The sequence below is a fragment of the Schistocerca piceifrons genome, chromosome 1, assembly GCF_021461385.2.
Source record: "Schistocerca piceifrons isolate TAMUIC-IGC-003096 chromosome 1, iqSchPice1.1, whole genome shotgun sequence".
In the NCBI taxonomy this organism is placed as follows: domain Eukaryota; kingdom Metazoa; phylum Arthropoda; class Insecta; order Orthoptera; family Acrididae; genus Schistocerca; species Schistocerca piceifrons.
In genome coordinates this window covers 525,089,759-525,106,743 of record NC_060138.1, presented here as the reverse complement: position 1 = coordinate 525,106,743, position 16,985 = coordinate 525,089,759, and the positions used below count along the sequence as shown (strand labels likewise).

Sequence of the window (16,985 nt, the reverse complement as noted above, 5' to 3'; positions counted from 1 at the left end):
TACCCCTGAGCAGAGGATAGATTTCTTCAACTCTATACTTTCTCCTTTTATTCATTTTACACCACCCCTCCCCCTTTTCTGTGACAATTAACAACAATCTTCAAAAAAAAAAAAAAAAAAAACACAGTAAAGGAATTATACTTTTGAGTTTGAGTAACTTCTTATCAATTTCCCAGCAAGGCCTTTAAGACTTGTTAACCATATGGATCTTTTCACTGAGGTTTAGGGGGTTTTCTGGCACACACATGTACACTATCAATCTGTACATCACTTGCTTGTAGTTGTTTCAGCAGTCTTTGGTTGCCTGCTGTACCTGTGTGTGATTATTGACCATCAAAGTTTCCTCTGTTAATGAGGCGTCATCAATTTTTGAAATAATGCTGCGAAGAAACTTATATTAGGTGCAATTGCAGTTTCTTTACTAGAAACTGCCATTAAAGTTCCTGAATAAAAGACAAATTAATGTGAACAAGGAACTAATTCAACTGATAACGCTACATCTGATGTATGCTTCAGTGTCAACATGAGTTAGAAGAAAGAAATACCTTTATTGATGAATCTATATTTACTTGTAAAATGATTATTTTATACCAATGGGTGATGTTTTCTTACATTTTAATTTTCAGACACGAATACTCAGTATATTTCTTAACAGCACTACATCTACATACACTATCTGATCAAAAGTGTCCGGATATCCCTGTGTAATGTGTAACTGAGCAATAGACATCATGAGAGGTGGACCCAATAGTATGAAAGAAGGTAGGGACATCGTGTTGTCAGTGGAGAAACAGTAACAGCAGAATGGATCCATCAAGAGATGTTATCAGATGTCACCTGAACAACAAATCCACCAGTGATATTTTGACACTCCTAAAGCTGCCTAAGTCAACTCTTGTGACTGCAGTGGAAATGCAAAGGAACAAACCAAGATGAAGCAGACATCAAGTATTGATGGAACATTTATCATTGTGGAGGACGTTTTAAGAAAATCACATGAAATCAGTAGAAAGAATCGCTATTTCAAAAGTGCTACCAACAGTCCAGCTACCACGACTGTGGAAAAGGAGTTAAAAAGAATGAGTACAATGGTCAAGCAGCTCCTCATAAGCCACACATTTCTGCAGTCAGTGCTAAGTGCCACTCAGTCAGTGCTAAGGGCCACTTGATGTGGTGTAAAGACAGCTGATGACCAGAAATCCACGATTTGGAGTGGTGAATCATGCGATACCCTGCAGCACTCTAATGAAAGGGTTTGGATTTGGCAAATGCCTGAACAATATTACCTGCCATAATGCGTAGTGTCTTGCTCTTGAGAAAATACAACTGTGGAAGGATATGAACATACCTTACAGCACTGTGTACTGTGTATAGTAGAGGAACAATTTGGTGAAGATGAGTAAGTGTATCAGCATGACAATGTGCTCTATGACAAACCAGCTTTAACCAGGTGATGGTTTTCCATTTGGCTTTCGTGATAGCAATGTCACATTTCATCCAAAACCTCCTCTTTACGCTCCCTAAACACCTCTGTTCTGTTTTCAAATGGTCTATAACTACGTGTTACGATCCTAGCAATAAGCATCTGAATTTGTTCACGGTCAACCCTCATATCTACTTGATATGGGCTCCGAATGCTGTCTATAACTGGGTGCACTTGCATCTTGTACGAGATTTCTTTTAAAGATGCACAGCATTTTCCCCAGATCTATTCCAATGTCTTTTAAGCCTTCCGTCTGCCTTCCGTTATATTGATTTTGTGTGTTCATCTCATTTCATATGCTTGTTTAATTAAACAATGTGGTGTACTCTGGTAGTTAACCACTAATCCTACAGTCAGAAATCATAACAGTCATTCATTACAAGTGGAAAATGTCTCTTGGATCTTCAGCATTTCCTTATGATCATCCAATTACGATACTTGTTGATAACAGTAATCAGCTAACACTCTAGTAGTGCTGATGACACTCCCTGTTAAATCATAGAACAGTCATCAAGCCAGTTGCATATCTGTGAAAATACTCCCTATGATTGTATTGTGGTTACTGGTCAACAGTGAGATACAATGTCAACTTTTCAGAAATTTAGGGCAACAGAATCTGTCTGTGTACCTGCTTGCAGTAATTGTGATATATTGAATGAGAGCTTTGCTACGAAGGTTTCCTCTGAACTAATACTAATTCCCTAAGAGTAACTGTTTTTACTCCAGGAACAACAACGTTCAGGATTAGAATACACTCTAGGATCCCAAGACAGGAGGTGGATCGAGATACTAGCTTCTTCTTCTTTTTTTTTTTTTTTTTTTTACATTTTTGTAAACGAGAGTGACCTGTACACTTTACTAGTAACAAGAACCTTGACAATTATGAACAAAGTAATAAATTAATTCACCGGATTAATCCATGAAAAATCCAATAGCAATCTCATCATGGTTTGGAACCTTGATCACTTTGGGGAGTCTAAATGTCATTCAGTTTTAATATTTCATTTGTGTGTGCAGTGGTCAAACATTGATATGGTATTACCCATTTGTTTAAAGCCAAAACTTAATATTTTGACTTAGAGTCTACAATCATCAGTTTCAACACCAGACTCAGCAATAAAAGATTGGATTAAAGGTTGTGATGTGCTCATTGCTTTACACACTGAAGCTCCAAAGAAACTGGTACAGGCATGCATACTCAAATACAAAGATAAGTAAACAGGCAGAATACAGCACTGCAGTCGGCAACGCCAATATAAGACAACAAGAGTCTGGCACAATTTTTAGATTGGTTACTGCTGCTACAGTGGTAGATTATCAAGATTTAAATGAGTTTTGAATGTGGTGTTACAGTTGGTGGATGAGTTACGGGACACACCATCTCCGAGGTAACAATGAAGTGAGGATTTTCCCCGTACAACTATTTCACAAGTGTACTGTGAATATCAGGAATCTAGTAAAACATCAAATCTCAATAGCTGCGGCCAGAAAAGATACTGAAAGAGAGGGTCCAACAGAAGTGCAACCCTTCCGCAAACTGCTGCAGATTTCAATGCTGGGCCATCAATAAGCGTCAGCATGCGAACCATTCAACAGAGCCAGAGGCCCACACATGTATCCTCGATGATGGCGTGACACAAAGCTTTACACCTCTCCTGGACTCGTCAACACCAACATTGGCCTGTTGATGATTGGAAACATGTTGCCTGGTCAGAGGGGGTCTCGTTTCAAACTGTATTGAGCAGATGGACGTGTATGGGTAAGGAAAAAACCTCATGAATCCATGGATCTTGCTTGTCAGCAGGGGACTTTTCAAGCTGGTGGAGGCTCTGTAATGGTGTGGGGCATGTGCACTTGGAGTGATATGGGCCCCTGATACATCTAGATATGACTGACAGGTGACACACATGTATGCATCCTGTCTGATCACCTGTATCCATTCAGGTCCATTGTGCATTCCGACATTCTTGGGCAATTCCAGCACAACATTGTGGCACCCCACACATCCAGAATTGCTACAGAGTGGCTCCAGGAACACTTTTCTGAGTTTAAACGCTTCTGTTGGCCACTCCAATCCCCCCCCCCCCCAACCATGAACCATGGACCATGCCATTGGTGGGGAGGCTTGCGTGCCTCAGCAATACAGATGGCCGTACCGTAGGTGCAACCATTTAAAAAGGGAAATGGATAGGTTAAAGTTAGATATAGTGGGAATTAGTGAAGTTCAGCGGCAGGAGGAACAAGACTTTTGGTCAGGTGAATACAGCGTTATAAATACAAAATCAAATAGGGGTAACCCAGGAGTAGGTTTAATAATGAATAAAAAAAATGGTAGTACAGGTAAGCTACTACAAACAGCATAGTGAATGCATTATTGTGGCCAAGATAGACACAAAGCCCACACCTACTACAGAAGTACAAGTTTATATGTCAACTAGCTCTGCAGATGACAAAGAAATTGATGAAATGTATGATGAGATAAAAGAAATTATTCAGGTAGTGATGGGAGACGAAAATTTAATAGTCATGGGTGACTGGAATTCGACAGTAGGAAAAGGCAGAGAAGGAAACATAGTAGGTGAATATGGATTGGGGCTAAGAAATGAAAGGGGAAGCTGCCTGGTAGAATTTTGCGCAGAGCATATCTTAATCATAGCTAACACTTGGTTCAAGAATCATGAAAGAAGGTTGTATACATGGAAGAACCCTGGAGATACTAACAAGTATCAGATAGATCATATAATGGTAAGACAGAGATTTAGGAACCAGGTTTTAAATTGTAAGAGATTTCCAGGGGCAGATGTGGACTCTGATCACAATCTATTGGTTATGAACTGTAGATTAAAACTGAAGAAACTGCAAAAAGGTGGGAGTTTAAGGAGATGGGACCTGGATAAACTGACTAAACCAGAGGTTGTACAGAGTTTCTGGGAGAGCATAAGGGAACAATTGACAGGAATGGGGGAAAGAAATACAGTAGAAGAAGGATGGGTAGCTTTGAGAGACGAAATAATGAAGGTAGCAGAGGATCAAGTAGGTAAAAAGACGAGGGCTAGTAGAAACCCTTGAGTAACAGAAGAAATATTGAATTTAATTGATGAAAGGAGAAAATATAAAAACGCAGTAAATGAAGCAGGCAAAAAGGAATACAAACATCTCAAAATTGATTTCGACAGGAAGTGCAAAATGGCTAAGCAGGGATGGCTAGAGGACAAATGTAAGGATGTAGAGGCTTATCTCACTAGGGGTAAGATAGATACTGCCTACAGGAAAATTAAAGAGACCTTCGGAGAAAAGAGAACCACTTGTATGAATATAGAGAGCTTTGATGGAAACCCAGTTCTAAGCAAAGAAGGAAAAGCAGAAAGGTGGAAGGAGTACATAGAGGGTCTATACAAGGGCGATGTACTTTAGGACAATATTATGGAAATGGAAGAGGATGTAGATGAAGATGAAATGGGAGATACGATACTGCGTGAAGAGTTTGACAGAGAACTGAAAGACCTAAGTCGAAACAAGGCCCCGGGAGTAGACAACATTCCATTAGAACTACTGACGGCCTTGGGAGAGCCAGTGCTGACAAAACGCTACCATCTGGTGAGCAAGATGTATGGGACAGGCGAAATACCCTCAGACTTCAAGAAGACTATAATGATTCCAATCCCAAAGAAGGCAGGTGTTGACAGATGTGAAAATTACCAAACTATCAGTTTAATAAGTCACAGCTACAAAATACTAGCATGAATTCTTTACAGACAAATGGAAAAACTAGTAGAAGCAGACCTCAGGGAAGATCAGTTTGGATTCCGTAGAAATGTTGGAACACATGAGGCAACACTGACCCTCCGACTTATCTTAGAAGAAAGATTAAGGAAAGGCAAACCTACGTTTCTAGCATTTGTAGACTTAGAGAAAGCTTTTGACAATGTTAACTGGAATACTCTCTTTCAAATTCTGAAGGTGGCAGGGGTAAAATACAGGGAGCAAAAGGCTATTTACAATTTGTACAGAAACCAGATGTCAGTTACAAGAGTCGAGGGACATGAAAGGGAAGCAGTGGTTGGGAAGGGAGTGAGACAGGGTTGTAGCTTCTCCCCAATGTTATTCAATCTGTATATTGAGCAAGCAGTGAAGAAAACAAAAGAAAAATTCGGAATAGGTATTAAAATCCATGGAGAAGAAATAAAAACTTGGAGGTTTGCCGATGACATTGTAATTCTGTCAGAGACAGAGCAGCTGAACGGAATGGACGGTGTCTTGAAAGGAGGATATAAGATGGACATCAACAAAAGCAAAACGAGGATAATGGAATGTAGTCAAATTAAGTCGGGTGATGCTGAGGGAATTACATTAGGAAATGAGACACTAAAGTAGTAAAGGAGTTTTGCTATTTGGGGAGTAATGATGGTCGAAATAGAGAGGATGTAAAATGTAGACTAGCAATGGCAAGGAAAGCGTTTCTGAAACTATTTGTATGGAATGTAGCCATGCATGTAAGTGAAACATGTATGATAAATAGTTTAGACAAGAAGAGAATAGAAGCTTTCAAAATGTGGTGCTACAGAAGAATGCTGAAGATTAGATGGGTAGATCACATAACAAATGAGGAGGTATTGAATAGAATTGGGGAGAAGGAGTTTGTGGCACAACTTGACAAAAAGAAGGGACCGGTTGGTAAGGCATGTTCTGAGGCATCAAGGGACCACAAATTTAGCATTGGAGGGCAGCGCGGAGGGTAAAAATCGTAGAGGGAGACCAAGAAATGAATACACCAAGCAGATTCAGAAGGATGTAGGCTGCAGTAGGTACTGGGAGATGAAGAAGCTTGCACAGGATAGAGTAGCATGGAGCGCTGCATCAAACCAGTCTCAGGACTGAAGACCACCACAACAACAACAACAACAACATTGGCCACTAAACTCCCAAGACATGAACATTTTTGAGCATATCTGGAATGCCTTGCAACATGCCGTTCAGAAGACATCTCCATTCCCTCGTACTCTTACAGATTTAACGACAGCCCTGAAGGATTCATGGTGTCAATTCCTTCCAGCACTACTTACGACATCAGTTAAGCCCATGCCACGTCATGTTGTGGCACTTTCGCGTGCTTGCCGGAGCTGCACACGAGATTAGGCAGGTGTACCAGTTTCTTTGGCTCTTCAGTGCGTGTATTCAGAACTTTGACAGACAATCTTAAGCTATTAAGTTTTCTCCATCAGTTTCTCTGCATTCTCTTGTACAGAGAGAGTGTAAGAACCCCCATTTTCACAGTATTCTTCAAACATCTATTAAATCATGGGATGTCTTCATGATGTTTTTATTACTTTATTTGGTACATATTGTCCACAAACCACATTATGATGTTTCTACGCTAAAACAACAGTTCTCCTACATTTGTCTGATTTCAGACTGGAACTAAATGTTCCAAGTTCATTTTATTAATAAACTGTTAGCAACTGTCTGCCAGTATGACTAAACAAATCCACATCCTCAGTTTTCTAGAGGATCTTTTTGCCTTTAATGACCATTGTCTTTGTAATACTTGTTATCCAGACAAGAACTTTAAGAGAAATAGCTAAAGAATATTTGAAGTTTCATGTACAAGGGTCAGTCAGTAATTAAAGAGACAAATTGGTCTGGAGAAAAAAGCATTTATTTTTACAAAACTATACTTTTTCTACTTTTCAACATAATCCCCTTGAACATTTATGCATTTGTTTCAACAGGCTACAAGCTTTTTTATTCTGGCTGCAAAAAACTCTGTATCTTTATGTTTGAACCAATTTCCCCAAACTTTTTCATGTTGTCTTTGTCCTGGAAGCTCTTCCCACATAATGCCTCCTTCAGTGCACCAAACGAATGGAAATCACTAACTGCTAAATTAGGACTGCAAGGGAGATGAGACAGTACTTCCCAGCCCATTCTGTCAATGGTTTCTCGGGTTAGTTGAGCAATATGAGGGCGTGTGTTGCCTTGCTGGAGAATCACACTTCTCTTCCGAGATCCATGACATCTCTCTCTCTCATGGCTGGCTTCACCTTGTTTTTAAAAGCAAATCCGAGTAGTATTGACTGTTCATTGTACGCTACTCTTCGAGATAATCATAAAAAACTGGACCTTCAGCATTCCAAAACACCATCAACATGACTTTGCCTGCTGATGCTTGAGTTTTGAATTTTTTCTGGACAGGTGAGTTGGTGTGCTTCCACTCCATGCTTTGTCTTTTTTTATTCTGGCTCATAATAATGAACCCAAGTTTCATCACAAGTTAAATTTTTGTTGAGGAAGTCTTGACCTTCTCTCTCATAATGTTCCTTCAGCTCTGTGCGCACTCTGAGCCTTGTTTCCTTGTGAAGCTGCCATGCCATGGGTTGGGGTTGTTTGGAGAAGAGACCAAACAGCAAGGTCATCGGTCTCATTGGATTAGGGAAGGATGGGGAAGGAAGTCGGCCGTGCCCTTTCGAAGGTATCATCCCGACATTTGCCTGAAGTGATTTAGGGAAATCACGGAAAACCTAAATCAGGATGGCCGGATGCGGGATTGAACAGTCGTCCTCCCGAATGCGAGTCCAGTGTGCTAACCACTGTGCCACCTCACTCGGTTGTGAAGCTGCATCAACTCCTTTGGGACCCATCTTGCACACGTTTTGCGGTACTTCAGCTTGTTACAGATAATGTTATGAACTGTACCAGTACTAACTTGAACTTTATCAACTATCATTTCCATAGTCACATGGCAGTCAGCATGAATAATGCCATCAATTTGACTTTCAAGCGAGGGAGTTGAAACTGCAGCTGGTTGGCCAGAACAGTGTTCATCAGTCACTGAGTTGCAACCATTTTTGAACTGCTCTACCCACTTGTAAACATTTGCACGATTCATACAACCTTCACCATAAACTTGAGACATTCTACAGTATATATTCAGTTTCTCAACTTCAGAAAGTAAAAAATGAATAACAGAATGTTGTTCAACTAATGCGGATGTTTCAAGTGACTCACCATCTTGAAATGTATTTTTGAGGTTATAAGCAAAACAATGTTTATACATCAGCTGATCAGGGTTTGTCCCAGTGATTCCAACTTTAAGCCATAAAAGTACCAAACTTGCCCTACTAACAGTTTTCCCCAGACCAATTTCTTTCTTTAATTATTGGACGACTCTCATAGCTAAAAATCGGAATGCAGAACCAAATTCTTTATGTACAGTTATAGCTTTTCAGTCTTTTGTATGTGGTTTCCATCAAAAGACTGCACTTTTTCTAGGTGTTGCATACAGGTTTCTTCATCTATACACAGATACATCTGGAAGCCATCTATGTCGTCCAAACATTGAACAAATTTAAGTGACTGCCCAGTACCAGCCTTTTTACATTCACTGCCATGCTGTATCACTCAACCTATTTATGGTAGAATCTTATAACTTATTCTAAGTTAAAACATTATAACCTGCCTGGAAGAAAATAGCCTTCTTCACAAAAATAAGCACTGATTCCAAAAACATCAGCCAAGCGATGCTTGACTTATTCTCTTCACACACAATATTCTGAATGCTATGGACATGTTTCCACTATTTTTTAAAAAAAATAATTCAAGTAAAATATTGACATTTTCTCAAGAAAAAAAATCCTATATGTTGCTATGGAACATCTTACTATGCTTACAACTGGACAACCATTTCCTGATAGGCAGGATGCTGAAATTTATCCTGGATGGAGAATCATTTACACACACTGAAGTAATATCTGGTGCACCCTACAGGAGTCCAACGGAACACCATTATAATTCATGATACACACTAAGCACAGTTTATTAGCGGTAATCTCAGACTATTCACAGATCAGGCAGTTATTCATGGAGAAATTCTACCCAGTGAAAAAATGCAGTAATGTCTCCACTAAAATCACTTCAAAATATCAGCCTGTTGCTAAGACTGGCAACGAGCTCATAAAGCAGAGAAATGAAAAGTTTTGCGCTTAATGAAACATAAAAGCTTGGAGTGCTTTGACCATAAAGTAGTGAGACAACTACAGTTAGTCACAATATGCAAATATTTGGGAGTAACAATGTTTAGAGGTATCAGATGAAACAACACAGGCTCAGTTTCGCGTTAAGCAAATGACACTGACTGCATATAAAGAATGATCATGTAAATAGTCAAAGACTTATTTAACAGCTGAAGAGAAAATCTTACATGGCAAATATTTGCAGGGAGATCCCATACATTTCATCTCACAAGAACCAGCTTACAAAATTTCCAGTGGTGCATTTGAGGGTAGAAACTAAAAATATTATTCAGCCATTATGTATTTATACTGCACAAGTCACACAGACTTAATTCATTTACTGCAATAATGATGGAAGCAGAAGAAGAAATTAAAATTTGTGCCATGGCCAGAACTCAAACCTGGGTCTTCTTGCTTACTAGGCAGAAATGCTAACCATTACACCACCGCAGCACTATGGTCAACATTGCCGCACGAACGACCCAAGTTGAGTGCCCTCCCCAATACAAACTTCAGTTCCTATCTTCAGCTTATTTTTCCCCTACATTGTCACTATTTCCAGGGCTCCTTGGCATTGGAATAGCACCCCAGCATTGGATGTAATGGGGAAGTCCTGTACCATAGGTGATATTATAATTAAAGTTTTCCCTGAGACATTTAAGTCTCGTCTTCATCTGTGATAATGATGGAAGCAGAAGAAAGGAATTAAAATTTGTGCCACAGCAGGGACTCGAACCCAGATCATTTTGCTTACTAGGCAGAAATGCTAACCATTACACCACTGCAGCACTATGGTCAACATTGCTGCACGGACTACCTAAGTCGATTGCACTCCCCAATACAAACTTCAGTGGTTAGCATTTCTGCCTAGTAAGGAAGAAGACCTGGGTTCGAGTCCTGGATGTGGCACTGATTTTAATTCCTTTCTTCTGCTTCCATCATTATCACAGATAAACATGAGATTTAAATGTCTCAGGAAAAACTTTAATTATAAGATGTATAAGAATTCATTTACATCTACATCAATACTATGCAAGCCATCTTACTAAGTATGGTGGAGTGTACTTCTGGTACTACCACCATTTCCTCTGCCCTTCGTTGCCCCTTTCTGGAATGGTGCATAGGAAGAATGAATGTTGACAAGCTTCAGCAGTCCCAACTGATCTGATTTTCTCTCCTTGGCCATTTAGCAAGACATACATGGGAGGAAATAATATGTTTCCTGAATCTCCTTGGAAAACACTGCATTACTCTTGAAATTTTAATAGCACACAAAATACACAATGCTCTCTTGTAGAGTCTGACACTAGAGTTAGTTGAGCATTTACGTAATGCTCCCACACTTACAAAACAATCCCGTGAGGAAACTCACTGCTCTTCATTCTCTATATCTACTACCAATAAAATCTGTAAGGGCTCAGACTGACGAGTACTACTCACGACTTGATCTTTTAAGTTTTGTAGGCCAGTTCTTTTAGGGATTAATTACATTTTCTCAAGATTCTTTCAAGGAATTTTCTTACAATTAATTTTATGTGGTCCTTTCACTTAAGGTCGCTCGCTATTGTTTCCAGTGGTTCACTGCCAATAGTGCAATCTGTTAAATTTACTTATGCTTACAGTCAACTGCCTGTCCCTGCACCTATCTTGAATCCACAACAGGTCTTCCTGCATTTTGCTAGTCTCCTGAAGCTGCAACTTCTACACAGACAATAGCACTGTCTGTTCATGGCCCCAGCCTCATGCCACTTCTGACATTGGCTGTATAGAGAAATAGTGATCACATACAAAACAATGACATACGATGTACCATCATGGTGTCTTAAACCAGAGAGCCCCTTAAAGTCATCATTTTAACATACTCCTACCAGTTTCAAAACAACTGTGTTGTTCGTGATGGTAACTAACTTGTTCTGAGCATGATGAGTTTGCTTCTTGTTACAATGTCAAATCAGACGCCAAGTCAATCACTAAATTAACAGGTGAATAAATATTCTCATTGTAAGGTACAAAAATACCACAAACTAGTTTCAAAATTAGACATTCTCAAACTGAAATAATAACGTAATTTTTTAAGACTTTTCGAAAACTAGCAACACAATGGAAAATGACATCTTGTTAAAAATTTTGTTTTTGTTTTAGATGTTGCACCTAATTTTCCTAAAGGACTTTATTCACTGTGGCTGATGTCATTTTTAGCACTGCAGAAAGATACTAAAAAAACTATGAGAGCATATAGTGGAAGAACTTCGTCACTGAGTACTGCCAACTAGATTTCAAAACAATGTAAATCAAACACCACTTTACTTATAGTAGTACTGTACATGCAAAAGTAATGTTAATATTCACAGGTTACTTACAAAAATAGTGTTGTTGTAACGCCAAATAACATGCCAGGATACCAGTTCTTCTCCCACAGGAGAACAGAATTAAGGGGTATCAGAACTTCTCGCCATCCTTCAAGATCTCTCTTTATCTTCTTGACACGCTTCTCCTGTAAAAAATCATTCTTTCATTGTGGAACTTTACTAGGCACTGGAATGAGCAAGTTATTAACTCTGGAGAAGATTCTCAGAGCAAAATAAGATTCTCAGAAAAAGTTCTCAATTTCGTATGAATGAAACATTCGGAGTAAATTCTCTGACGAGGGAGTTCCTTCTCACTACCTCTCCTCCTCCTTGAGAATATTCTTAGTGTGTGTTTTCTGCCGTATCTGGCACATAATGTATGCATAATGTTACATTTCATTCAACTCACGTAAACAGGCATACTATTCAGTCTACAAATATCGAACTGGCATCAGTGTGTTCTGAAAGAGTTGCACTACATTGCAGTTTTACTTTTATGTGTGGCAACAAATTATTAAGACAATTATGGACAATTTGTGGAAATGCATCTCCTTTTGAGGTTACCGAATTTTCGACATGTGGGAAACTTTTTCATTATCCAAGTTAAGTGAACACATTATGTGAACGAACTCTTAAGATTACAAACACATTTCCATCTACTCCAAACTGAAACTCTGTCAGAGCTTTCTAACACGAGAAATTTTGGTTACATATGATGTATAATGGTCTGCTTGCATGTCAAGTAAGTAGTCACCCGTGCAGTTCGTTGCTACAAACAGAGTGCTAGGTTTGTAATAACCAGTTATTAATTTTTCTGATTCGCCTACTTATTTCTAACACAGCAAAATGTAAGATTCCTGCTGTGAGGAGGCATGGTGATGAACATCTGGAAATTCCATTGACACAGTTGTTTGGTTTATACCCAAGTCTCAGAGTACTTCAGTCTGAAAACTTTGGTCTGCTGAATAGCGCCAAAATTATTTAATTTTCACTTCGTTTGAAAGGTCGCCCCTCTTCTTTCAAGATTTTCGGGAGAAAGTTAATCAGGTAAATAATGTTTTTACTGTTAAACCCATATAAACTTCTACAGTTCCTCTCTTCAATATCTCTTTGGGCTACATATATATAATTTTTGACTTCCAAGCAACATTTAGTCTGCCATTACTACAAAAAAGTTGGTAAAACAACCTCAAATGAACTTATTCATCAGCTTTAAGTACGCTACAGAGCTCACTTCAAAAAATGGAGAATGTTCTGCACATGTGGGAAGCTCCTCTAGTTTTATTCGTATGAAATCAGAGAACGTTCTATGCTTTGAGCAACTTCCCGCACTCTTTTATTCAAACTGAGAAACATTCTCAGGTGAAGTATATTCTTCATTTCACTTTATTCTTGCAAACCTGAGGAATGTTCTTAAAAGTTTTGAGTATAAAGTATATTCTATCTTTTATTCATATGACCCATAATGTGATTAGTTGTGGTTGATACACAAAGCAACAACACCAAGCCCAATGCTACTACTAGTAATCTTCTCTTGGAACCATTCTAGTACATCTGGGAATACAGTGAAAAATCACTGTCTCAGCTCAGGGATTTATTCCAGGAAAATACTTTCTCTTTGCAATGGATGTGAGTGAAATAAACCTTCCAGACAGATTAAAACTGAACATACGGCCATGACTCAAAGCTTCATAGCAAATCCTCCTCTGGAGAGTAAAAGTTTCACTCAAGAACCAATCTCAACCAATGGCTAAGCCAACACCACTCAAACCCTCCTTTGTAAGTGAACTAGTTTAGCAGAACATGCAGGAGAGTAGCTATAGAGTTAAGAAAGTTATGAGAAACATGATTGATAATTCACTAAGTCAAGTCATAATCATAGCTTGCACATTTCATTTGATACATATTGTGTCATCAAAAGATATACAGTAAAGCCCCATCTGGGATACAGGATAGTAGAGGGCTGGGCAAAGGTGGTCAACTGAGTTGGTAACTGGGAGTAATTAAATATGAGAAAGAACATAATACAAGACAATCCTCTTTTGTGAACAACTCCTGTACACAAAAAGAACGGATGTTTTGCTCATATGGTGATTAATGCTAACTTTTCCATGAAAGCACAGAGTGCAAAATACTAGATACACAAAGAGCACTGAAGGCAGATTACAGTTCAAAGTTCGGTCGACATGCTCAATACACACAGAGCCAGAAAGAAGATGCGCTGCATTTTTCAAAGAAATCATAATGGCATTTGTCTTGGGTGATTTAAGCAAATTGTGGAAAACCTAAATCTTTAAACTGTCGTCCCACCAAAAGCAAGTCCTTTGTCTTACTACTGTGCCACCCCACTTGTTGCCAATCGTGAAGATGTACAAACAAAAATAACTATAACAAACACAACTAGTGTCCCAGAATTTAAAATATTTAAAATTGGTATGTGAGTATATTGTGTCATAGTAATATTGATCAAGTATCATATTTGCCAAGAACATTATACACTGATAGTGGATATGCTGTCTTTGCCATGTAAGGTATGCGTAAATAATAATGCTTCTTTCTTTTTCTGTTCCAGTAATAACAGTACAATCAACAACACCACACATATGTCTGAAAATGAATAACAGTGAAGTTTCACTAATGAAGGAGTATTGAGGGTGGGGAGATCATGTGTGTATTTCTGTTGAAAGTGGAATTAACAGAAATTACAAAGAAACTTATTTAAGAGTGTATGCAGTTTGTTTAAGATAAGTTATTTGCAATCTTTAGATATAACTATAATGTACCTCAGTGTTCATAAAACATTGTAGAGTGGCATCTCGGGCCCCAAATGCACTGATCTTATAATTAACTGGTGACTTACACACAGTGAGCTGTGAGCCCCAACAGACTATCTACATAAGGGCGAGATAAGTTGGCTGTTGGCCCCCAACTACTGATTGTTACATGTTGCAACCATTCAGAACACTTTGTGTTGACTGTGGTCTGTTTCAGATAACTACAATCCAATCCACGAATGATGGCAGTTTGCACAAATCGAGACAGTGACGGGGATTGCATTGTTGCCGGTTCCAAGTGAGGGTTGTGGTAACCATATGTCCATGCTCTACACTTTAACAAAATATGAATACTGCAAACTATGTCTATCACTTGCTTGTGCATAATTTCTCTCTTACCACCACCATCAGCTGTGACAACTTGGAACAAACGGAATAAAATTTCACGAAATAACTTGCTATAATCACGTTTAATGCTCATGTTAGCTGTGACATTCAAAGCAGAGCACTGATAACACTACTGATTGCTCACTGGTTGTCGGAGAATGTGTGACATAGATGTGCAGAACAAGCTTAAACTCGACCGCTGTCGTTCGTTACTGCAACTACACCAACCTCAACGATTTAACAATGGTGGCACTATAGTTGCCTGGTGAAGTGATGTTGATTTTACAATGTGTGCGAATTACTTTAATAACAGTATTTGAACCTTTAATGCACTATTAATACAGTGCCCAGTCACATTAATGTGACCACCTGACACAAGCCTGAATAACCATTTTTTTGCACCACGTACTGCTGTGAGACATCCAGGAAGTGTGTCAATGAGGTTCCACAAGGTACTGACAGGGATGTGGAACCATGTTGATAGCAATGCTGTGGCAGCTTCACAAGGTTTCTTAGCTGAGGATCCACTGTCTAACCAAGGTGGTACCACAGATGCTTGACTGGGTTTAAATCCGGGGGGCTATGACAGCCAGGAAAGTATGCTAAACTCATCCTGGTGCTCTTTGAACCACACAAAATGGTTCAAATGGCTCTGAGCACTATGTGACTTAACATCTGAGGCCCTCAGTCCCCTAAACTTAGAACTACTTAAACTTAACTAACCTAAGGACACCACACACATCCATGCCCAAGGCAGGATTCGAACTTGCGACCGTAGCAGCAGAGTGGTTCCGGACTGACGCGCCTAGAACCGCTCAGCCACAATGGCCTGCTGAACCACACACATACACTGCGATTTGTGTGACATGTTGCACTGGCCTGCTGGTAGATGCCATTGTGTTGAGGATAAACAAACTGCATAAAGTGGTGGACATGGTCCCAAAGGATAGATGCACACTTGTGTTATTCCACTGTGCCTTTCAGAATGACAAGATCACCCAGGGAATGCTATGAATACGTTTCCTAGATCATAATGCTCCCTACTAAGGGCTGGACCTTTCTGCACAGGTTGCACAGCCATACATACATACATACATACACACCAATGGCCGTCTGCCTAATGGAACATAAAATGTGATTCATCTGAAAAAACCACCTGTTGCCATTCAGTGGATGTCCAGTTGTGGTTGGCATGCAAGTTGTTGCTGATGAACAGCAGTCAGCACAGCTGCGTGAACCAGGCACCTCCTGCTTCCACCTAGGCTCGAAAGCCAATCATTACATTCTTTTGGACATCAGATAAATCACTCAATTTTCACATTACAATGACTGCACTATCCCATCCCCTCCCTCTCTCCTACTCTCCAAACAATACTTTATATATCATCCATTGCCAGTGGTGTCATCTGCCATCTGTGAGTAGTTATTACATGTTGACATCTAAGATAGGTGGTGCTCTCATTAAAGTGATTGGACCATGTAAGACACAACACAAAAGTTTGATGAATGATTTAAATGTCAGTTTTCTTCTACTCACTGCATTGTATTATAATAGCCTTAAGTAATGTAATGTTTCTTGATTGAAGTAAGTGCCATATTTGAAGATGACCACCTCTGCAATCCACACTTATGAATCCACGTTACTTCTGTGTCAAAATTTATACCACAGCAACTGATCGGTAGGAGTCACACACACAGGAGTTGTCATTACTGGGAGATCACAATAAAACATTCCCCTTTTCATGTCTTCTAATGCCGCAATGGCCATGCAACTTAGCCCTCTGCCACTGAAATAAGTGGCCAACTTTACTCAGCTCACGGCTGCATTCATCAATGTCAGTTAAAATGAAGCACATTTTAAAATATTACTGCCTCCATTTTGTTTGCTTGTTATTAAGAGGAGAACTCCTCTCCTAAGAAGCTCTTAATGAACCATGGACCTTGCCACTGGTGGGGAGGCTTGCGTGCCTCAACGATACAGATA

General features: G+C 39.4%; 1 protein-coding gene and 1 non-coding gene across 3 annotated transcripts in view; both read right to left on the bottom strand.

Moving 5' to 3' along the window:
• Positions 1-16,985, bottom strand: part of LOC124798300 (ADP-ribosylation factor-like protein 6-interacting protein 1) — a 47,561-nt gene that overhangs the window by 18,044 nt on the left and 12,532 nt on the right. For both annotated transcript variants that reach the window (XM_047261636.1, XM_047261644.1), the window contains exon 2: positions 11,853-11,986. In XM_047261636.1, the coding sequence (XP_047117592.1) occupies positions 11,853-11,986 (134 nt within the window). The remainder of the gene's footprint in view (positions 1-11,852; positions 11,987-16,985) is intronic.
• Positions 10,208-10,280, bottom strand: Trnat-agu. Its single transcript has one exon. It is a non-coding gene; the product is annotated as a tRNA-Thr (tRNA).